Source organism: Sceloporus occidentalis, unplaced genomic scaffold (assembly GCF_023333645.1).
Source record: "Sceloporus occidentalis isolate IW3139 unplaced genomic scaffold, rSceOcc1.0.p SCAF_24, whole genome shotgun sequence".
In the NCBI taxonomy this organism is placed as follows: domain Eukaryota; kingdom Metazoa; phylum Chordata; class Lepidosauria; order Squamata; family Phrynosomatidae; genus Sceloporus; species Sceloporus occidentalis.
This window is the reverse complement of record NW_028317004.1, coordinates 5626495-5651629: the sequence shown is the minus strand read 5'-3', so window position 1 is coordinate 5651629 and position 25135 is coordinate 5626495. Positions and strand designations below refer to the sequence as shown.

The following is a 25135-nucleotide window of genomic DNA, read 5'->3' as shown; positions in this document are numbered from 1 at the left end:
GCTTCCTTTTACATTGCATCAGTACATTCTCATTTAAAAAAAAAATAATTTGGTGCAGTTTATGTATTTTCCCACCAAAGAGAAGACCTTTTGTTTTCCACATGAAGGTTATTATGCAGAATGTTAATGGTCCCTCTGTTAGTAAAATGAAATTATATACTGTGAATATTTAACTATAAACTGGAAAAGTCATCTAATGCAATCTCAAAGGATTTATTAAAATGCACTCATGTGCACACTCGGTGTTTCATAATTGACTAGAAGTGCTGATTTGAAAGCTGTACTTTTTTGAGATATTATGTGCATAAGTGTGTAGTGGTTTTCAGCCTTAAAATGTGACAAGATTATTTTTTTTTCTCACCATGTGTTTGCATTGCCTCTGGTTCTGTGATGTTGCAGATGTATTTCTTAGATTATTCATGGCTAAGTTTGTTCATCTACAACTAGAACCCAATGACACTCGATTCCCTAGTTTAATATATACTTTTATCACACAAGTCATAGTAGCCATCGATAGCAGCAACCAACACTTCTATCATGCCAAGACACGATGTATATGAAAATATATATAATATATATATATATTATTGATACCTGTAATTAAACGCCTAGAATGCCCAGGCAGCCAGTACATGCTGGAATCTGAGTGATTCCAGCATGTGATGGCGGCCTGGGCGTGATATTAGTGTGATTGAATGACACCATCTATATGAAATGTTATCTATATATATATATATATATATATATATATATATATTAATATATGATTGCTAACAGCAATCACACTCTGCAAGTGAAAAGCTGCAGTTCAGGTAAGGGGGTGGGGAGGTTGTATGAGCAAGTACACATAATAAAGGGAATGAATGAAAGTATATGAAATGAGTGAATGAATGTTTGTGAATGAGTGGGGGGGGAAAAGCATGGCATAGGGAGTCTGTAATCACACTCCTGTCATGCCCAGGTTCTAACATGTACTGGCTGCCTAGGCATGATAAGAGTGTGATTGCTGTTAGCAATTATAATATATATATATATATTATATAATTAGTTTTTGTCCAATTATGGTGTGTTAACCACACTTTTATCAAAAGTAAGTAACACACCAAAATTGGACAGAAAAAGTAAATAACAATATTAATATACACCGTATTTGCTATAAGACGACCCCCCAAAATCTGAATATTAAATTAGGGAAAACTGTAAACTATCTCTTTATTTTTCTCAATCATAGCTTTTATTTTGTTTTTATTTCCTTTTATTTTCCAACCTTCCCCCCCCCCCCAGTTATGCACATCTGCCCCCAGGCTTATACCCCTATATGCCACTCTGGCATTTAGGGGGTTAAAAGGCATATTATGGGGCAGAGTGGCACATAGGGAGGTATAAGGCATTTCAGGAGGCAGAGTGGCGTGTAGAGGGTTAAAAGGCATTTCTGGAGGCAGAGTGGCATTAAGGGGGTTAAAAGGCATTTCATAGAGCACTCTGCCTACAGAAATACCCCCTCCGACTGATCTCTGACAGCCGGGGAAGGTCTGCGCGATGGACGCAGACAACCCCCGCTGCTAACAGCACCTCCTTCCGGCTGCAGCTGAAGTTGTCTACACGCTGCCCTGTCCGGGAGTCAGAAGCACTGGTAAGTTGGGGGGGGCATAAGACAGGAGGATCCAGGGTTCTCCTGCAGCGCTGCGGGGGATCTGGATCTTAGTCTCATAGCCAGACCTATTTGAGGTCTGATTATAAGACGACCCCGATTATAAGACAAGGGGTATTTTTCAGACAATTTGCTCTGGGGAAAAAACCTCGTCTTATAATCGAGCAAATACGGTATATGATTATCAGCAATCACACTCCTATCATGCCCAGGCAACCAGTACATGCTAAAACCTGGGCATAATAGGAGTTTGATTGCTGTTAATCAGATATATATACAGTATCCCACAAAAGTGAGTACACTCCTTTTGTTGCCAAAGTTTAGAGATTAATGGCTGTGTGTTGAGTTATTTTAAGGGGACAGCAAATTTACACTGTTATACAGGCTGTACACTCACTACTTTACATTGTAGCAGAACCCCGCGGAACCCAGTGGAGTGAATTTGTCACATCACATATATATATATATATATTAATATTGTTATTTAAAAGTGTGGTTTTTTTAATTTTATTTTTAAAGATAGGGGGTCATTTTCGGTTAAGGTTTTGATTCAGAATTTTCATTTTGGTGCATCCCTAGAATAAATAAAACTATTTAATTTTTACCTATCCAGAGATAAAATGCCCTCCTGAATTCGTAGTCACGTCAGAGGACAAAACTTTCTAGGCCCAGAAATCAGTGAGACATTGTAAAGGATTTTGTGTAATTTACTTTATTTTAATCTGCATGTCTGATTAAAGGCCGTTTTTTCTCTCCGTGAAAAATGAGTGCGGCCCCCGAGCATATACCGTATTTTTCGCTCTATAAGACGCACCTGCTGATAAGACGCACCTAGATTTTAGAGGAGAAAAAAAAGGAAAAAATATTTTGAGCTAAAAAATGGGCTAAAATATTTATTACAATAACTGAATAAGCTATGAACACAGTAAGACACACACAGTAAGACAGACACAGTAAGACACACACAGACACAGTGAGACACACACAGACACAGTGAGACACACACACACAGTAAGACACACACAGTAAGACCTCCCTCCCTAACCCCCCCTTCTCAGGATCTCCCCTCTAACTCCCTAACCCCCCCCCTTCTCAGGATCCCCCCCCCGCCCCGGTCACTTACCTTAAACTCCTGTGTTGGAAGCGTGAGGCGTTTGTCTCGGGTGCCGGCGCTTCACTGCTGAGCGCCGGCGTCTGACGTCATATGCCGGCGCCCAGCGTAAAGCGCCGGCACCCGAGACAAACGCTTCCAACACAGGAGTTGAAGCGCTGAGGCAGGCGGCGGTGGCGGTGGCGGTGGCGGCCGCCGCCAGCAAAGGATTCCTGTATATCTGTCAGGCAGGGGGGCCCGAGAGTTGCCGAGCGGTTGTCTTCAGCAACCGCTCGGCACCCCTTGGGCCCCCCTGACTGGCAGAAATCCAGGACTCCTCTGCTGGCGGCCGCCGCCGCCTGCCTCAGTTGCGACCCCGGATTTATCGGCGTATAACACGCAGGTAGGGTTTAAGCTCCGGATTTTAGTTAAAAAAGTGCGTGTTATACGCCGATAAATACGGTATATCGTTGCCCCCCCCCCTCCCTCCCTCCCTGCGTGCGTGCATCTTCGCTCCATAAGACGCGGCTGATTTTTCATCCTACTTTGGGAGGAAAAAAACTGCGTCTTATGGAGCGAAAAATACGGTACATTTCTGATGAAGTGACCCACTGCAAGAAAAACTTGGACACTCCTGTCGTATATGTGTGTATATATATGTGTATATATATATATATATATATATATATATATATATATATATATATACACAAGTAGTTACCAGCACTCAGGTCTTCTTTTTAAATAATGCAATGATGCTCCATTTGCAAGTATATTACTGGATTTTTTTGTATTTGAAGCTCTGACCAGGCTTTTGGTTCAGCACCCCTCCCCACCACAGGTGCTCCATTGGTGGGGTCCCTGGAAACCTAGAAATTGCAGGAGTGTCTGCGTATAGGAAGGCCTTTTGGTTCCTGGTAAGTAATGTACTTGCAAAGATTTAGCTCCATATAAGCAACAGTATTTAGTGTTAGGACCCACCTACATCGGCGTTGTGGTGGGTTTAGCATAATATGGCCAAATGATATGACTAAAACTCCAATTTTGTCATTTTAGAAAGGTGTTTTTAAGTAGCTTTAAGGCTAGGTTTCCACTTGGGTTTTTGTCCTGCGTTATTTTGTTGATGAAAAACGCCAAAAAAACTGCCACTGCATTTACCTGCGTTTTGGCGTTTTTTTCTGGAGTTTTTTCTGGCGTTTTATTTGTTTTTTTGCTACTGTACAGGCATTACAAAATTTACACCCATAAAAACCTATTTTACTTTTTTTTTTAAAGGATTGTTCTGAAGGGACTTTTTTTCTTTTATATGGCTTTTGGAAATTTTTTTCTTTAGATTTGAAGTTCCCCCAAATATAACATTTGGAGCAGTAGAGACCGTGTTTTTTAGAATGTCATCTTTTAATACAATGTGCCAATGTTATTTTATTTTTTTAATTGACTTATTTTTAAAATCCAGGATAACCGGAGGGGGATCTAAATTTGCATTTTCAATATACCTATTTTTATATTCCAAACATTTGGAGAGATTATTCTATCTATATCAGTTCCTTAATATCCTTTCTCTGTGAACCTTTTGGTTTTAGGACCATAGTTTGTTCCTTATAAGTCTCCAAATCCATATAATTACCTCTTCCTCGGTATCTTCGCTGTGAAAAATCATGTAAAGCCTTATTTGATCGCACTTTATTGTTTGTAATACCAACCTTTCCTTTCCTAAATGTACCGCTGCATTGTGGACATTCCCTGGGACGGAGTAAAGACTACATGAGGCAGAGGGGGTTAAGGATTACAGAAAAGAAATGAAGACTGTGTATCTAGGAAGCGGACTGCGGATCCATATCTCGCCTGGTCGAGGCCCTGAACGGGAGAAACGCGCTGCGTCCTGGACTGCAGTATATTTCATATTGTTTAGATTTTAATTTTGGTTCGCAGACTTTATTTTTGAACAAAATAAACAGAAGACTTTGAATTGATATTACTCGTCTTTTCTCTACCGAGTGGCAACAGTATATGTGGAGGTCCTGGGTATATAAGTTGAGAAGCTATACTTTTAGTGTACTGTATTACATTCTTGCTTTAATTTTTTTATGTTCACAAGATTTGCCACAACCGGGATACACTGTTATATTCAGGTTCTGCGTTGTTGTTTTTTTATTAGATTGCGCTGAGCGCACTTTAACACATGTGTCTATTCTGCAATTTTAAATTTGATCTCCCCTCTTTCTGTTGGAAAGAATTGAAGAGAGATTTCTGCAACATAGTCTCTCATACACAATATTCAGAACCCTAGGAGAAAAAGGCAATATGACACAGGATTTGGGTCTTGCAAATGCTATCTACTTTAATTAGAGGATAATTCTCTTGTTCTTTTTGATGCATTTTGATAGCGCTTTACATATTCCTTTCATCTGCTCAGTAAGGATATTCCATGCTGGAATAGCGATGCAGGTGTGTGACTGACCAGAAGTCGCGTTGGTTCTGCCGAGACTGGTAACCATCACATAGTTGGATAGGCTGAAAAAAGACATGCGTCCATCAAGTTCAGCCTTTCCTATATCGGTTAATTGCTGTTGATCCAAAAGAAGGCAAAAAAAACCCCAGTTTGTGGCTCTTTCCAATTTTGCAACAAACTAGGGGGAAAAATTCCTTCTTCACCCCAGAATGGCAGTCGGATCTCCCCTTGGATCAAGAAGCTACTAGTCTCCACTGGTCTATCTTACCATCCCCAGCACTGTAAACAGCATCTCAACAGCCAACGTAGCACTCTGGCCCCATACGATGTATGGGGCAGCTTCTTCTCCGCGTTGGAAGCGTGCTTATGACTCTTGTGACCACCCTGGCTGTCCCGCTCAAGCACGGAGGCTGTAGTTTCCTCCCGTTTTACGAGTCTCTGACCTCTGGCAGCATCACGTCCCTTCTTTGGCTGGCTCTCCTCTTTTAAAAGCTTGCCACTTTCTTTCTTCTTCGTTGCCTCGCACGCTTTCTTTTGAGAGCTTTGGTGTGATGCATGCGGATGGCTTTTACTACGTTTTATGGTCTTCTGGGCAGCTTTCTTGGTGTCTGTTGGTTCTGGGGAGGTGACGCCCTTGACTGGATTACTGGACTGCTCCAACCTGGTATCACAGTCCATTTTCCCCTTTTTCTCCAAGTAAGAGGAATCCTGTCTTAAATCCTTTATCCCATTTTGTTTCCTGGGTGGGTGGGTTACTCCTTGATCTTTCTCTATCTGCTTTGTATTGGCTTCTGGAGTTTTGGAGTTACTACAAGTTTCAGAAGAAGCCCCAGCAGACTGGGTGTATCCCAAACTGTCATGGCGCGGTCTGGAAATGTAATTTCTCCTTCCTCTCTTTCCTCTCCTTCCTCTCCTTCCCCGCTTGATAGCTCTTTTGGCAGTTGATACTCGATCTTTGGCAGAGGGGGGTGACATGGTGGCTGAAGTGGATTTTAGAGCACTGGCTTCACTCAACTTCCCTTTAGACACAGACGCATCATGTTTCCTGGATTCTGGAATCCTTTCGTAAAACAGGACATAAGCTTTCTGGTTCAACACAACCTCGATGTCGCAGGCACTAACACGGGAATCATTCATCCTATACCACTGCCCATTACTAGCTTTTACATAGCAGTAATAGTGTCCTGCATGGCAGCTGTGCCCAGAATGCACCAGGACAGCGTATAGTCCATACAGAACAGGCTCTGCAGTACTCTGGGACATATATGGACGGATGTTTAGCAATTCAGAGTAACCCACACCCTTAGTGATCTTATCTCTGCTGGCAAACCGCTTTAGACACAGGGTCAGGACGTTTGAGGCTCGGTGGATACTGAAACTCTTGCTAGCTGGAACCCTTTTGTTACATTGTGCACACATATATGCATTGTCTCCGCTTAGAATTTCTGGCTTGATAAATAATTCCAGAGCACGGTCAACATTTGCTGCGTGCTTGATCTCCAGTGCAATGTCCAGATAGGTGTCGTATGTGTCAGAAACACTCCTACACACAGAACACTCCACACGAGAACGTAAATAGCCACCAAATATCTGGTGAACCAAGGTGGTTGCCTGACTCTGGCGGTCCAACATGTCGTACCCATTCAGGCAAGCCCTTTGCATGGAGTCAAGAGTGTAGCATAAGAATTCGTGTGCATCCTCTTGACTTCCAAGACAGAAATGTGGAGCAATTGTCTCTAGGTCTCGGGTGAAACAAACAGGTTTGATGGCGCTTCCGCTGTTTTCAAAGACTTGGATGACATGATTCCGCATTACACAAAGCATACAGAATCCACCCTGATGACAATTGCAGGTATAGTCTGTAGAGAGCAGATAGTTAGCCAGAGGTGGGGTGTAGGTGAGACACTGCACGGTAGAGTTTAAGAAGCAGGTATTCCCCAGATTCTTAAGTCCGGCTCCCACTCTGGAAACTCTCTCCCAATTCATAGCCAGCTTATCCGCTGGGAAGAGAACCTTCTGAGGCAGTGGGATGCCATCTGCACTGCAGTTCAGTTTCTCCACCATGTTTAGTCAATTAGAGAATATAAATTCGCTAATCAGAAAAATCCTGTGACAGGCACTGTGAATAGCAGCTCACACTGGCACTGGCAAACTGATTCTGAGGGTCAAATCTTGCATTCTGCAGGTATAAGTTGTTCTGTTGACAGAATGCATTGTGACCTCACAATTCTTCACAGAATGCATTGTGACCTCACAATTCTTCCCATGGACATAATGCTTTTTAACACAACATGATGAAATATGACATGTAGTTTATAAACGCAATCTTTTTTTTTTTAAATGAATCCTCCAACCAGTAAACGGCAGCAACAAAACGGTATACAAAGAAAACAAAAGGATAATATAGAAACTTCATACATACATTTTTAAAAACTTATAGAGCATTTTTATTGAAGATACAATAAGTGCAATAAAATGTTAATCTGATACAACTAGTCGACTTAGTGTGTTACTCTCTGTATTTTTATGTCGCTTTAAAACAAAAACGTTATAGAATTCTTTACTGAGTGACAATATTGCCGGTAAGTACTGTTCTAGCAGCCATATGATAACGGTTCCAGTCCTCTGAAGCCTTACCGGCACAGGCTATCAGCACATCAGTCTCCTGCCCTTTAGTTCGTGATTCGGGTGTTCTGCGGTCACCGGTATCTGCAGCTTCCAGCCACCGTCTCTTCCTTCACCAGTAAACAACATCCCGGAAGCAACCTCTGTCACAGGGGGCGTGGCTTCAGCAGAAGGGCCAATCAGTGAAGACGAGGTACTTGTTGGTTATCTTCTACTGCAATTCAAACCCGTGATAGTTGTTGGGGGAAGGCATTGTATACGCTGGACGGGTTTGTACGGGCCTTACTGCTACAGGCCACCTGCGGGAATGTAACTTAACGACAAGCTACCAACTAAAGTTACAATGTAGAATGTGCCGTTTACTATAAAGACGTAGCAAAGACTCTTAAAGTGCCTCCCGACGTGAATATGATTGAGACTATTTTTATTTGTTACCCAATCTACAGCTTTATGGATTGTAATACATTTGGTGAAATGCAAATTGATTTTTGTTGAGTATGACTTATGACTTTTTCTCCGTATTCAATAAAATAAAGTATTACTTATAAAATATTTCTGTGACATCTTGCAATGATATGTTTAATTTATAACACTGTAAGGAATGTCGGCATGTAATAAAGTATTCCCTTGTTCATCTGCCCAGGTTCCCAATATCCTCAGGTGGAGTTTTATCGAGAGATACAGTCCTACTAACATCAGAAACGCAGGGCGTGGTGTAAATAAACATCTATATACCAACATAATAAATGGCCCGAACTAACTATGTTCTGGAGCATCAAACTCCAGCTATGGTGGTGAACCTCGGTCACATTTAGCCCTGCTGATCTCTAATCTGGATTCATTGGAGGGGGGGAGTTGATTGGTCCGACAAATAAATAATATATATAACATCTTTATTGAACCATATAATAGCCTAACTATCTGGTTAGAACTAAAACTTAGATTATATGCTCCCAATACTGTAACCATTGCCCACACTAGATATATTTATTGGACTTTTTAAATACCATTTCCTTGGTGTGTGCTGATTCCTTGCTTTCCTGTATGTCTATGTTGGGACATTTGGTAGGTATATGCGTGTCAGGTGTGTATTTTTATGAAATTATGTCATATCTTTGTTTTTCTTGTAAGTATACTGACTTTCATTATTTTTCTTTCTCTACAGGGAGTAACTCTGGGGATTGTTCTCATCATGCTGTGTTTGTTGCAGTGCAGCTGAGGCTATAAAAGCGTTGTCACCAAGGATGGAGCAAAGTGCGGACGATTTGCCTTTAATGGCCAACACAAGTCACATTCTTGTGAAACATTATTTTGTAGACCTTGACGTGTGCTTTGACAGTCAAGTCATCACTGGTATCATTGTTTTGTTTCTCAACCCAGTTAGTGAACATGAAAGACTTGCGAAAGAAGCTTGCCCGGTTCAGCCATCTAAAACCTGCAAAAAAGAGGAATCTGAAAGTTTGTCTCATGCGCCGCCCGTCAGATGCTGCTTGTCAAACACCAGGAAGGAATACCCAGCTGTCTGTACAATAGGTGAGAACGATACTTCTACAAAGTATGAGCACTATGGCAACAATAATCGGGCCTCTGGGAATACTTGTTCAGAGAGCCGCTGCGACAGAGGGAATCATGGGAGTAGGGATTTCGTTTTGGTGCTGGACTGCTGTGATTTATCCGTGTTAGAGGTCGAGGAAGTGGATGTCGCCGCTGTGCCAGGTATTGAAAAATACATGAGCTCTCCTTGGCCAGGGGAGAAGTCTGAAGAGCAGAGAAGTCTCAGCAGTGAAATGTTATCTGAACTTGTGGCACTACCTGACAGCCCGTGGAAAGAACAGCTGTGTTACTATACTCGTTGTAGCCAGGCACCTGGGTGCGGGGAACTCGCGTTTGTCTCGGACACATGGAGCCTTCAGATCAGCAAACCAGGAGTTGAGATGCCAAGTAAATTCCCCTCGGTTATAAGGATATGTTACAAAACAACTTCGCAAGGACGCTCAGTAAAGTGGACCAAAGACCAAAGTGGAAGGTTGGTGGCTGGGGTTAAAAACAAAACCAAAAATAAACAAACTACTCTCAAATACAAGTATAAGAAATCTGCTCAGATTACATTTGCCTTTAACCCCTTAACGACAATTGCCGGTCCTGGCACGACACGGAAAAGCATGTGCTTTACGACAATTGACGTGCCAGGACCGGCACGTATTTAAACAGGTGCAGAAAGCGATCTGTTTTCGCTTTCTGCACCCAAAAAACGTTGCTGAATGCCTCGACCTCGAGGCATTCAGCAACGCCGCGATCGGAACGAAGGGGCCATCTCTGGCCCCTCCACGGGGCGTCAACATCCGCCATACTTTGTATGGCGGCGGACGCCCGTTTTAAAAGCGACGATCGCCTCCTAAACTTAAATGGTGTCGCTGGAATGCCTCGATCAGGAGGCATCCAGCGACACCAAACACTTACCTTTCGATGGGCTGTGACCGCTCCGGAGAGCGGTCACAGCCGCAGCTGCCGATGATCTTCGCCATCAAGCAAGATAGCCGCTGCCCTGTAACAGGAACCAACAAATTTTAAAAGTTCGCTAGATGGCCCAGACCATCTATAGAACTTTGGCTCCACTTGCAGGTTGAATACAGGTACTGCATTCACCATGAAAGTCAATGGAACCCAGCTTTCTAATCACAGTGTGATTAGTAAAAATAAATTAAAAAATAAAATAAAATTAATAATAATTAGAAAAAAAATAGTAAAAAACTAGTAAAATCTAAAAATCATTTCCCACTGATGTCACTATCAGGGGAACCTCCAAGTTGAAAAAAAATGTTAAAATTTTTTTTTAAAAAAGACAAAAAAAATATATATATATAAAAAATATATTTTTGTGAGCAAGTCCTAAAATTAGCATATTAGCTTAAAACAATTCTCGCATGGAAAGAGTTAAAATACTGGCATATTAAATGCCCGTGGGGTGTCTACTTTTAAAAAAGGTATGATTTGATGGGGTAAATTGAATTGGCCGGATTCAACAACGTCCCAATTAACACCGGGGGAAGGATGGCCACACACCTAATTTCCAATTAGAAAAATGCACACGTACCAAATGTGGCCTTTTAGTTCCCACAAAAATGACACACCCATGCATGTGGGGTATCACTGTACTCAGGAGATGTTGCTGAACACATTATGGGGTGTCGTGTGACAGCGGCATATACCAGGAGCTGTAAATTCATACATAAAGTAGGTGTGTGTGGGAAAAATACACACACAAAAATACTACTGCAAACTTTGAAAACATGCTGGTGGTAAAATGTGTGCATGCAAAGAGTTAAAATACCAGCATTTAAAATACCCTGTGGTGTCTAGTTTTGAAAAATATATGGTTTTGTTGGGCACACTGAAATGGCCCGGCTCAAAGATGTACCAAATAGGGCATGGGCAGTGGATCCCCAAATGCCAAAGTTCAACATTGAAAAATGCGCATGCCCCAAATGTGGCCCTTTTGCCCCCAAACGGCCAGGCAAAATCATTCATGTGAGGTATCGCTGTACTCAGGAGATGTTGCTGAACACATATTGGGGTGTTTTGTGATAGTGACATATACCAGAACCTGTTTATTTATACCTGAAGTAAAATGTGTGTGACAAAACAAATGCAAAAAAATGACTACCACAAAGTTTGACAAAAACTGGTGGTAGATATGGTGCATGGAAATAGTTAAAATACTAGCATTTGGAATACCCTGGGCTGTCTAGTTTTCAAAAATATATGACTTGATGGGGTAAATTGCATTGGCCGGGTTCAAAGATACCCGAAATGGCACATGAGGGGAAGAATTACCAGATTTGGAAAAAATGGCTTTGAAATAGCAAAACGCTACCTGTACTTATTGCCCCATAATGTGTAGAAAAAAGCAAAAAAACATAAAAACATTGGGTATTTCTAAACTCAGGACAAATAGTAGAATCTATTTAGCAGGTTTTTTCATTACCTTTTATAGATGAGTAAAAGATTTTTCAACTAAAAGTTAGAAACAGTCATTTTTTTCTAAATTTTTCACCATATTTTATACTTTTTTTAGTAGTAAATAATATGATACAATCAAAACAATGTCATCTAAAGAAAGCCCTTCTTGTCCTGAAAAAAACAATATCTAATGTGTGTGAGTTCAGTAAACGGGAAAGAAGAAAATTACAGCTAAACACAAGCAGCGCAGAAATGTTAAAAAGGCCATTGTCACGAAGGGTACAAAAAGTAAAATCAGCCTTTGTCACGAAGGGGTTAAAACACAGTAAATATAATTGGCATCCCTGCGTGGTTCGGTTCAAATTGAGATGACAGGAAAGAAGGTCGGTATATAGCACTTTGGGGTTTTACAGGGATACATCTCTTAAGCTGGGATCAAAGGCACCAAACTTCTCCATTGAAACATTATGCTTCTAGGAGCAGTTTTGTGAGCATTTGAAGTTAAAATAAATAACTTCTGTGTTTATCAACATACACTGAAGTTATTAATTGGAGGGCAACGCATCTAAAAGATGAGGTCCTGTCATGTTAATAGATGGTGATTGTCATTTTTGTACTAAAGTTGAATAGAAAATTCACCCATACAAAAGAAGAAAGCAGCCAACCAAATATGTGGCAAGAAGGGTTCTAGAATAAAAAAATATGAATCTGTAACTGATAAGCTTTTTTATAATTCACATTATTAATACAATATTAAGACATTTTAATGTACTTGCGTCCTTTACTAATGAATAACATATAATGTTTGTCAGGGAAAATGACTTAACTTTATTATTTTTTATTTGTATAAGTCTGGTCATAAGATTTACACCTTGGTTTTGTTTTTGTTTTACAACATTTGTTGTTCTTGTATAAATTATGTAATGACAGTTGTATTTTCCTAACTAGGCCATGTGTCTATACCATTGGATCTCCCATTAACAACCGAGCACTATTTCCATGCCAAGAGCCACCAGTGGCTATGTCAACATGGCAGGCCACAGTCCGAGCTGCCGCTCCTTTTGTTGTTTTAATGAGTGGTGAAAACTCTTCTACCCCAAAGCATTGTAATGAAGGTAAGGCTGTTCTAACGCTAAGCTGTACCACGTACTTCACCAAATATATGCAGAACTTAGGAGCCCATACAACCTTAAACGGTTTAAAAATATTTCAGCATTTCCTATTACCAGCTTCATTATGGATTATGATGGGCCAACTAAACTGAACTTCTGCAGAAGAATTGAGCTAGTTTTGCAGAATGAACTCTTCAACGCGCCTTCAAAGTATGTTTATGAAAAGCACCGTCTTTCCCTGCTAAGCTACTTTGCACCTGTAGCCATTAAGTAGCTATTATGTAGCACTTAATACTTTGGAATTATTGGGCTCAAATTGAGTTTTCCAAAATCCAAGGTAATGGGAAATGTAAAAGAAAAAATGAATGCAAAAACACTATTTTCTGGGTGTAAGCGATTAATCTACCATTTGCATTTAGCCATGTTACTTTAAAACTCCTCCCAATGAACACTTTTTTCAATATAAAATCTCTGTCGTCTACGCAGATGAAAGCAAACCTCGTGGTAACCTGCTTTGCGTACATGTATCAGTATTAAGGACATTATATTATATCCTTTTTCCCCCTTTATGTTTTAATGTCCTCCCGTTTGCAAACACATTGAGGGATTCTGCCGAACACCGCTCCTTCCACCACGCATTTGTCTTTTCCCCACCATTCACCTTCAAGGCTTACAGGTGAGGTGTACACATTTCCTACTTGCCAAAGAGCAAACATACTGCACTCCCTGGCAGCCAACTCCAGTGCCTGCTTGTCTGAGGACCCCTTCGCGCAGAAGAGCCCTCTCCAGACACTGAAGGGGACAGCACTCTGGAGCTGCAGCTTATCAATAATAGATTGCAAAAATACCCAGGTCCTCCTATAATTTTTCTGTGGTAGCCTACTTAAGTAAAGAAAAACAGCCCACTCCCTGCCTTAAAGATGTAATGCATATCAGCAGCAAGCCTGGACCACTGCCTGAACCACTGAGTCAGAAGAGTAACATGCAGAATGCGCTTGGGCAGCCTCGCACCAAGTATAGTCACATGTTTATTGAAACTTGGGAGATGTATGAAAGCACCATCTGAGAGATACCAAATATGTCAGAAAAAAAGAATGTGTTCTTTTTAACCTTTTGAATACCCGCATGGTGTGTGTTATTACAATGAAAAGTGAAAGAAACGTAGGCTGGATGATAAGCGCCATCTTTTTTGTGAAATAAGCTTAAATTATTTTTGCAATTTTGGGACTGCTGGTGCGCTTGTCCTTGCTAAACCCTCCCGTCTTTCTGATAATCTAGTTAATATTTATGTACACATGGTTATAAGAACTGACAGACGGAATCTGCCGATCAATGAACTGCCATGGGGCTTCTGCACACAAGGCGATAGCTTCCCAAATGTATAGCGCAGACTAGAACAGGAAGAGAGGACATTCTGCAAGGTGGGGTTTTAATAGCTATGCCATTTTTTGTGATTAAACAAACATATATTTAGTGTATGGATATATAATGCATACTGTGAGTAGTGTTCATGCATGGAAACTGCCCTACTTGTGAAATAAGTTGCTGCGTTTCTATCAATAAACAGTCTACCAGAAATAATCCTCTAATCTGAAGTAGACAGTGTATTGAAGCTTGAGTGAAGAAGCATGTCTGGGTTCTTGCTAAGCCATAAAGGGCAGGCAAAGACAACAGCCTTAATGAGTGTGGAAATAATTATGTCTGAGTCGTTTTACTGGAATCTTGTGACTTGAAGCTTGTTTGTCATCACTGTGAATCAGATGATTTAAAGCATCCCAGACAAAGCCAAAAGCCTGTGGTTTCTTCCCTGTTCCTGATGTGGTTCATCCACACCCATGGATTATTATTGTTATGAGGCTCATTAATAATTTAAGAAGCTGTAGTACACTGTGAAGCTCAGCAAAGTGTGCAAGTATAAAGCCGGTCCCTGAAAAGACGATGTGAATACAGTACTACTGGGTAAAAAAAAGGGTCCTGACCTAGTATCGCTTCCTAAGACAACCTTTCTCCTTCGGATATTGAAAATCACAATGTATTGTGAAGTACTTAGTCTATGTTCTATTGTTTTGGTGTTCTGCCAACTCTTATTCCTTAACAGCTCCGTGTGCCTGATTCAGTGATAGTCTAGGGCAAAGGAGAACAGGTGTTTAAATTGTTATTCACTATTCAGCTGCCAGGGCACTTAGTAAGCGCTAATCCTTCAGTCTCATGCACACATGAATTCATATGCCCGTCATAGGAGCTAAAACGCATACAAGACAAATTTCCAATTTGTACATGTATATTTTAAATCCTGCATGTTATTTTATTTATCTGTTTGGAATTACATATACAGTAGTGATTAAAAGTGTAACTGATTCACCCCAGGTACCCCCCACACACAAGAGTTGCACATCACATGTACACGAAACATCCCCCTATCATTGAACAGTGTCACAATAGATACATTTGTAGCAAAGCGTGCAATGAAAAGGTTTGTGATATGGTTATTTAACCCTTAAGGACCTGTTTTAAAAAAAATAAAAAAATTGTGGGGCTTGTGCTTAGCCGTAAGTTTCTTCTCCCTCATTTAGGGTACCCACACAAGTTACGTATTGTTTTTTTTCAGGACAAGAAATGCTTTTTTGGATACCATCTTTTGATCATGTCATCTAAAAAGTTGAAGAAAAAACAAATTGTTCCCTCAAATCCTGTCCTTCTGCTCACATGTCCTATTTGAGACATCTTTGAACCCGGCCATTTCAATTTACCCCATCAAACCATTTTTTTGATACCCACAGGGTATTTGAAATGTTGGTATTAACCTTTTAGATGCACTAATTTAACCACTAGGCTTTGTTAAAGTTTGTAGTAGACATTTTTTTTTTAACACACATTGTACATCAAATGAGAATTTACAGCTTCTGGTATATATCCCTGTCACATAAAACACCAATATGTGTTCAGCAACATTTCATGAGTACAATGAAAGCACCCATACTTGGGTTTGTCGGGTTGTTTGGGAGGTGCGCTTTTTTTCTTGTCTCCACCTATGCCCTATTTGGGACATCTTTTAAAATATTAAAAAAATATTTAAATTGCTAGTATTTTAACTCTTGCCAGGATTTTTGGAAAGCTACAGCACTAATTTTAGCACTTGCTCATTAAAATAATGTTTAAAAACATTTTTGGACTTTATTCTTTACATTTCGTTGGAACTTTGATGGTTCCCCTGATGGTGACATCACTACATAATTGTTTGTTGTTGTTTTTTTGTTTTGTTTTTTTTACTAATCACATTGTAATTAGAAAGCTGGGCTCAGTGGCTTGCATGGCAGGAGAGTTTTTTTTAAAAGGGCACAGTCATATTGGAAGAGGCAAAATCTCCCACAGTGAGCTTGTGGGAGCGGCCACAGTGCACCCAGGGCTGGGTTTTTTGGTGTAGCTGAATTCCTCTCTATCGAGGCATTTCAGCGACAATCTTTTAACCCATTCAGTCCCATGTTTCTCACTCTTCTCCCATGCGGAAAAACACACGGAAAAACAAAAAAAATGATTAGTGATTAAAAAAATAAAAAAAATCACTAAAATAATACAATAAATAATAATATTTTATAAAGGTGAGCTAAGTGATGTCATTGTGACATCACTGGCATTAATAACATGTTCAAGAGGTCCCTAAGAGGACCTCTAACCAGTGCTTCTGGTTGCTGTGGATCAGACCTGCGCAATATACAGGGGAGATTTTAGATCATTCTTCCTTACGGGACTCCTTAAGATCAGCCGTATTCTCAGGATGTTTCGTGTGAACATCTCTCTTGAGGTCATTGCACAGCATCTCTAATGTATAAAGAGCAGCTTTGGGCTAGATTTTTATTTTTAAACCATTCTGTAATAGATTTATTTCAATGAAGTGATTAGTGTATGGGTTCACATGATTTCTAACCCACACTGTAAACATTTGAGTGATGTACTGCATTTAATATGGACAAGAACAATACAATAATTTTAGGGCTGCAACTAACGATTATTTTCATAATCGATTAGTTGGCCGATTATTTTTTCGATTAATTGGATAAAAAAAATGAATGTAAATTTTTCATTTATTTAAAATAATGTAATAAACAAATTATATTAAATACAAACAGCATAATAAAAAAACTTTGATAAAATGCATTTCTTGCCTTTATTTCGCAACCAGCCCCCCCAATTTATGCACGTTTGAGCCCAGGCTTGCCACGCTGCCTCCCAGACATGCCACGCTGCCTCCCACATATGCCACTCCACGTTGCCCCCCACATATACCACTCCACCTCCCACATATGCCACTCCACGCTGCCTCCCACATATGCCACTCTGCCTCCCACATATGCCACTCCACTCTGCCTCCCACATATGCCACTCCACTCTGCCTCCCAAATATGCCACTCCACGCTGCCTCCCAAATATGCCACTCCACGCTGCCTCCCACATATGCCACTCCACGCTGCCTCCCACATATGCCACGCCACGCTGCCTCCCACATATGTCACTCCACTCTCCCCCCACATATGCCACTGTGCCTGATACACCTTATACCCCGATACACCACTCCATCCTCCCCAGACATGCCACACTGCCTCCCAGACATGCCACACTGCCCTCCCCACATATGCCACTCCACTCTACCCCCAGATAAGCCACTCCACTCTACCCCCAGATATGCCACTGTGGCCCCAGATCTGCCTTATACACCCTGATACACCACTCTGTCCTCCCCAGACATGCCACACTGCCCTCCCCACATATGCCTTATATACCCTATATGCCTTATACCCCCAGATATGTCACTCCGTCCTCCCCAGATATGCCTTATACCCCCAGATATCTCATAGTCCCCTCATAGAGTCACAGACCATACTTTTATAAATAAGTACTGGGTTAATCTTCACTGCCCCCAGGATTTAGATTCCCCTTAGTTTGCCCCCCTTTATCTCTAACTGCACCTTAAGTTAACTTTAATAAATTAATAAAATGAACCCTCAGTCCTCATCATTAAATTAACCCTAAACACCCTATTAACCATAACTGTCCCTAAATTAACCCTAAACACCCCATTAACCATAACTGCCCCTAAATTAACCCTAAACACCCCATTAACCATAACTGCCCCTAAATTAACCCCCACCTCCCCTAACTTTCAGCAGCCCAAATATTAATTTTATACTTGCAGTTAGATGAGTGTCACAGGCATGCGGTTCTGGCCTTCTGGGAGAAGGAAGGGGGCGGGGCCAGTTGTCACAGTGATTACTGGGGGGGGCTGGTAAGTAGGAGCTGCTGCTGTGAGTCACTGAAACGGATTATATAATGAGGGGTATTTTTCAGAGCGTTTGCTCTGAAAAAACCCTCATTTAATAATCGATAAAAATCATTCATTATCAATTATTATCGATTTTATCGATTAGTTGTTGCAGCCCTAAATAATTTGTGTATCATCAGTTAAAACCGATTTTGTCATCATTTTGTGCTGGATCTGGCTGGCAGTATATAGTCGCATATGCACACTGTGGGCCAATGAGCTGAGTGAGACAAGGCTGGAAAACTAACCAAATATAGTGAGGATTCTGATGAACCCCTCTGTGTATTTTTTTAAAAACCTTAATTAGGGGTCAGGTTGTATTTCTGCCATAGTACAGGTGTGTTGGCTGGCCAGTATCCCTTGTTTGGTTTACTAGAGGACAGAGTTTAACTGTAGTGCGAAATGTGGAAATAGATTGTTCACCAGGGTCATAGACAGGAAATATAAAACACAGAACAAAGGATGGAAATAGCTTGATAGCCGTGGGTCTCACGTGAATCGTTTGACAAATACTGTGTGCCACCCATGTGGATACTGTTTATCATCTTCCAATAACAGTGTTTGTTTTTTCTTTAAACAAAAAATACACACATCTTAAGCGGTTGCTATCATTTAGTGAAGGCAGGATAGACTGTAGTGACCATGGGAATTCCTGCTGTTTATGTTTTATATCTAAATTTCCTGGGGTAATATTTACTCTATCGCTCATTCAGTAAGTCCTCCATCTGCTGGATCAGCATGTCCAAGGGAGGGAAAAGCAGTGTGTATATGTATAGAAATATGGGAAAATACAACATTCTGTAAAGTGCCTCACTGCTTTAGGCAAAGTGTGAAATCTGAACATTCTTTACATTTTAGTTTATTTTTTGTAGAGAACAAATTTGAGACGCTCAACCAAGACCTAATAGCTGCTTTATAGCGAGTTCTATGGTGCACCCCCTGGTGCCATTACAGAGAAAAATCTCCATTAACATGTCTGTCTAATCCTGCCCCCCAAAGGCAGTCCAGAACTGAAATCTCAGGCACATTTCCCCTGCGTGAGGGAGCCAAGAACCCCAGACCCATGTGGTGCCCTTCAAGTTCTTGTTGCTAAAGGTGGTTTTTCAAGCTATTGACTGGTGTACTTAGTTTTTCACACATGGCTTTTCTATTTTGGCTTTATGCATTCTGTTATGTTGTGGCTGTTAGGGACATTAGACGGTGTCGAAGAGCTCTCGTTGTCCTCCTTAGAATTTGAGTTCAGGTGAAAAAGTCAAACCGAGTTGAAACATTTCAAGTACCCATACCTGATGCGTAATCTCCAATGATAATTTTATCCAGTGTTGTTTCAAGGCAATCTGATTGATTGATTTTTTTAGGTACTTGCCTTAGGGAGAAGCTGCAGCACCACTCCTCCACCTCAGTATGATGATTCTTATCACTGAATTAGATGGGAGCTCTTTCCACATATGTGCACACTGGTTATATTCCATGCAACATCCTTCAAGCCATTGCTAGATTTTACATGGGATAATTATTTCACATAGCAGGAGATGTGTTCGGCAAAACAGCCCATGCGTGGAGAATAATGGGCGTACTGGGGAAAAGGGCAAATGCATATGGGGAGATTTGCAGCATCTTCCAATTAATTTGCAAGGAGGCACCATGAACATTTTTAAAAGGACCTCTCGGGTATCATATACATGTGACTAATGAAATTCTGTTGGAAAGGACTACATATCACTGGCATAAAATATCAGCTCCATGTGTGGAGATTGTGCAGTTAAAGTCACCCGAAATAGCAAGGGACTGACCGCCTCCAGGTCTGCAGATAAAAGAAGTTTATTGAAACTAAAGGAGATAAAGCTTGTTTTTTGGTTTGATGGCGCAGAGCGTCCATATTTAGACAGTCTAGTATCTGTTGGTCTCCTAGGCCTTGGTTGCCAATACACTGGAAACATTTGTTTAATGTTTTAATTAATATTTCTTACCTGTAACACATGATGATGTCCTATGTACCCATTGTAGCTTTATTAGTCATAATTTGATAACCTCTTTAAACAATATTAAAATGTTATCTCTGTCTTAGTTCTGTAACATGCAGTGTAAATTATTCTGCATACTAATGCTCAATCAGTGAATAAATTACCGTATTTGATTTAATTATAAGACGACCCCCCAAAATTTGAATAAAAAAGAGAGCCTGAATATAAGACGACCCAATAGGAAAAAAGTTTTACCAGTAAATATTAATTGACATGTAAACTATTTTTTCATATTTAATAAAAACTATGATTGAAAAAAAATGCATTTCTTGTTTTTATTTCCTATTATTTACCAACCTGCCCCCCAGCTTGGAACCCTGCACCCCACATATGCCTTATACCCCCCTGATATGCCAATCTGCCCCCCCCCCCCCCGACCAGTGCATCCCCGGACTTGTCCCTGTGTTTTAGATTCCCTGGTGCCTAGTGGGGACAGCTGATGGATGCTACCCGGCACTTTCGCTTCTATGACTGATTACCGGAAGGTCATGCCAGCGCTCCATCATAGAAGCCCCGGCGTAAGCGTCAGGGGATCTGGATCTTAGTTTTATAGTATGACCTATATTTAATGTCGGATTATAAAACGACCTCAAATATAAGACAAGGGGGATTTTTCAGAGCATTTGCTCTGAAAAAACCTTGTCTTATATTCGAGCAAATACTGTATTGGCCAATAATGCCGTCATTCTTTCTTTGGAATATAAGTTGCTTCTTGGTCACCTGATCTTTTGGTTTTGTTGGAAGGAGGAACAATATTATCTCATTTGAAATGGTTATCTAGCTAGGAATTCACTTTAACTTTTTGTCCAGTGTTTTTGGCAGTTAAATTACATATTTATTTATAGTGCCGTAGCAGATTCTGTAGCACTATTGCGTGAACGTTTACATTAAAATAGATAATATGCATTTTCATGAGTTGAAACACACACAAACACACATACTAACACCCACTAACATATGCACGCACACACAGTAAGTTACTTATATACACACACACATACTAACACACACAGTCAGTGATGTAGGGTGGCACACAGCCAGGCCTAGGGTGGCAGATCCCGGGCAGTTGCCCTGAAACAAAACAACCAAACAAAGGGGATTTGGAGGCTGTGCCGGCTCAGTACAGCGCCTTTTTGTGTACCGGAGGTCTGACCACAGAGGAGGAGGTGACCGGGGACACTGCCCTATGTCGGTCCTAATGTGGCCCCAACTGTATGTATATCACTGTGCGCAGTTTGTTTTCATACACGCACATACTATCGCACAACGTAATATACCAACACACAGTATGCTACTGTGTGTAAGTATGTGTGTATGTTACTGACATGCACGTGCACACACACACGCACAGTTAGATACTTTCATACACACGCATACTAACACACACAGTATGTTAGTGTGTGTAAGTAACTACGTTATGCATATACACACAAATACTAGCACACATTAACACACTTGCTTTCATACACATACAGTAAAATACAACGCACACGCACACAGATTTCTAAACATACTTCCTTACGTACATACTAATACACACAGCTATACATACTAACACACACAGCTACATAGTTACTTATATGTATATGCTCAGCTCTTCTGCTTCCTCACAGTCCTGAGTGCAGGGAACTGAAGAAGCACAGTTAACTATTTTGAGATAGAAATATTGTTACAAATACTACAACTGTGTAATAAAATTTCATGTAACTTTATAAGTTATATGTAATTTTATATTTTGATATTGTTTTTTTTTCCGCTCGGTCTTGCAAATTTACCAAAACTTACCAAACAAATCCAGTGTATTGTGTTTTTTGAGAAGACCTCCGACGCAGTATTACCACGTTTCCAGTGCTGCCTCTAAAAGCAGTTACGCATCCAAGTATTCCTTGCATTTGGGTCGACTGATGTCACTACTGCCTGTGAAGTACCGGCGTTACTGTCTACACCGTGGTTATTCACCAAGAGATCTACAGGAGCCTTACCTACTGTCATCGCCTACTTGAATATTTACCGTAGTGTGCATACACAGGTGGACATAGGTAGGGGACCATTACATACCATGATAATTGCTTCCCTGGAAACATAAATAATTAAAAAAAAGTGTATGAGATGTGCACTGCTGACTGTGAGGAGTATTCTATTTTGTGTTGCAAGAAAGCCATTAAAAATTATCAATTTATTGTTATTCTAAGTCTTGGGGGAAAAAAAAGTTACTGAAAGCTCTTCTGCATGTCGCTGGATTTTTAGTATTCATTAAATAGGAAGCCAGCACAACGTCGGTTTGGCTTCCTTTTAGCCACATGGATGCAGGATATTGGCAGCCAGTTTGATTGGATTCCACTCTGTAAGAAGCTGGAAGTTTACTGCTAGGTGTTCTGGGATCTTTGACATTTGTTGCTAAAGTGTTAAGGGAAAAATATATCTAAGCAGACTCTGTACATGTAAGAGGATTTTTTAATCTTAACTGTTTGTTACAAGGTGATTCTCAATGAAATGTTTTTGGCTACTTTTTTTTGAATAGACCATTATGAGACTGCTCATTAACCCCAAAACAACTGCCAAAGATGACAGCTCTCGAGTAACAAGCTGAGCGTTATGACTTCAAGTATTGATCCAGGAAGGCCAGCTCAGATGGGCGGAGGAGGAACGACTCTTTAGTTAAACTGAGCAGCATTTCTTTTTTTTTTTTTTTAAATTGATGCAGGATCTGTAGAGTTTATTTGGACCAATACGGAGAGCTGGAAGTGGCAATGCAGCTCTGTGAGTGGTGAAGCCAACAAATTATCACTGTCTACTATAGTCTAATGCATCAGGGTTGCTTTCAATGTCTACCTAGCTTTAGTGGCTTGAATTAATTGATTTTAATTGTACTTACAGAACATGCCATTATTTTGAGTTGACTGTAAAATGCATATTTAATGTGGGTAAAGTCCTCTTACTAAGTGAACAGCCTATTGTGCAGAACCAGTTCAGCCCTCTTTGTAGTAGAAACGTGTCCAGGGTGGTCCTCCATAATGCTAAGTTAATATAGCTAGGCAAGCCAACATTTACTTTAGCTCAGTGTCTAATTTAAATACATCCTCACAGGAGCGTGTATGGACTTTACATAAACATACGGTGTCAGGCACACTTCTTGTCTTTTGCAGAGCACCCCCCACACTGGCTTAGCATTTATGTGCCCTCTATACCATGCACAATGTTAGTGGTCTGTGTTTCCCTTGATGCCTTGCAGACAGCATCTAGTTTGCCATGGACCACATCTTCTCAATCACATGAATGCTTAAGGGGCACATACATCATGGATACCTCACATTTTTAGCTGTAGTTACTAACAAGCAAGGCGGGGTAGGGGCATACTTTGCTACATATGTGCTGCACTCAATTACTAGTGGAGCCCATAAAAATTACTTAATGTGCTCATTTGTGCTGAAGCTACTCCAGAACAATCCAGTGTTCTGCCTTTCTGTTCTTCTACCCCATTTTGTTTGGCTTCTTAGCTGTGGACCACAACCTGCTATGCAAGTGCGCACCACTCTGTTCCTAGGCTCCAGACTAGCCGTAGATGGGTCCACTCCTTACAGCGAGTCTGACTTGACAAGCCGAGTCTGAGATCAGGTCACAGATCAGGTGTATAAATAGAAAAGTGGACTAATCAGCAGGACATTTCTAACATTTGCTATGGTGGCTGCGCCATGTTTAGCACCGGAGTTGGTCTTTATGCATGACCCGAACGTGTCTGTTTTTGGTGGTGGACAAAATATTAGCTCCGACTTTACAAAACAGGATCCAAGCTTTTAGTTACATATTTAAAGTGTACTGATTTTCTATTCATTATCAAGCAACTTTTTTTTCTTCTTACATTGGTAATTTTAGATTTTCCACAAACAAATCCAGCCCTTTTTTTTACCTCCAACAGAGAGGAAAAAAGACCATATAAAAGTAGTTGAATTAGCTCATTCAAACTTCAGTTCACATGGACCCTCCTATCCTGTACACGTCTTAATTTGTGGGCCATTGAAATTCTTTATGTGTCATGCAAGTATGATACTGTGCTAAAATGTGTGGAAAGATTGGTGTATTACCAGGCGGGCTTGTATAGATGAGTGCTAAAAATATCTCTTAGGGATATCATGAGGGGATAGGCACATGATTGGGGAGAAAAAAAGCAACCTGGCAATCTAATGCCCTATACTTTGAGTACTTTAATAAACATTATTTCAAAAGGAAAATATGGATGCACCAGTGTATGAGATAGTACTGTACAATTAAACCCAGCTATTTAAAACTTTGTATAAAGTAGCATACCTCCCAAGCTCCCCTCTTTGAGAAGGACAATCCCTCTTTTGGCCCCAAATCCCCTCATCTCTCTCTGTCTGTGATATAAAGGCTCTCCATAATCTTCTCGCCTGATGACGAAAGGTGATTAGTTCTTAAATTCCTGCACATGTAAAATTACATGATTTCATTATAAAGCGTTATTATTCTCCCACGTATATGATTTAGACAGAATGCTGGGGTAAGGATGATTTAGAGACTCCACAATCTCATTTTTATATTTGACTTTGCTGTGTTTGTTATCCAGGGTTCCAGAGGTGGTTCTACTATGTAACGATGCCCATGCCTGCGTCTACTTTTACCATTGCGGTTGGAAGTTGGGATGAAGTCAAAGTAAACCCCAGTACAAGTGTAAGAAGCATGGATGCTTGTTTGCCCTTAAACATGGATTTCAGCAGGTTGGTGCTGCTATTGGTGCATCTGTTGATATTTTGACCATGCATTACAGTCTGGAAGAAATGCCATAGCGAGAGATTTTGCCTCTTGCAAGATGGAAGCACACATTTAAAAATAAACAAGTTCCCAAGAGGGTCTCTCCAGACCCTCCTGAGAACTCTGAGCTCCCCTGC

General features: G+C 40.7%; 2 protein-coding genes across 2 annotated transcripts in view; one reads left to right on the top strand and one right to left on the bottom strand.

Moving 5' to 3' along the window:
- Window positions 1-5457: 5457 nt before the first annotated feature.
- On the bottom strand, window positions 5458-7257 carry LOC149300550 (ubiquitin carboxyl-terminal hydrolase 17-like protein 6). The gene has a single exon (XM_089485037.1). The coding sequence runs from the start codon at window positions 7255-7257 to the stop codon at window positions 5458-5460; it is 1800 nt and encodes a 599-aa protein (XP_089341163.1).
- Window positions 7258-9062: 1805 nt separating this feature from the next.
- The window catches only part of LOC149300549 (aminopeptidase O-like), a 146689-nt gene continuing 130616 nt past the window's right edge, over window positions 9063-25135 (top strand). Inside the window, exons 1-3 of the mRNA XM_089485036.1 lie at window positions 9063-9844; window positions 12727-12901; window positions 24822-24964. Of these exons, the coding sequence (XP_089341162.1) occupies window positions 9063-9844; window positions 12727-12901; window positions 24822-24964 (1100 nt within the window). The remainder of the gene's footprint in view (window positions 9845-12726; window positions 12902-24821; window positions 24965-25135) is intronic.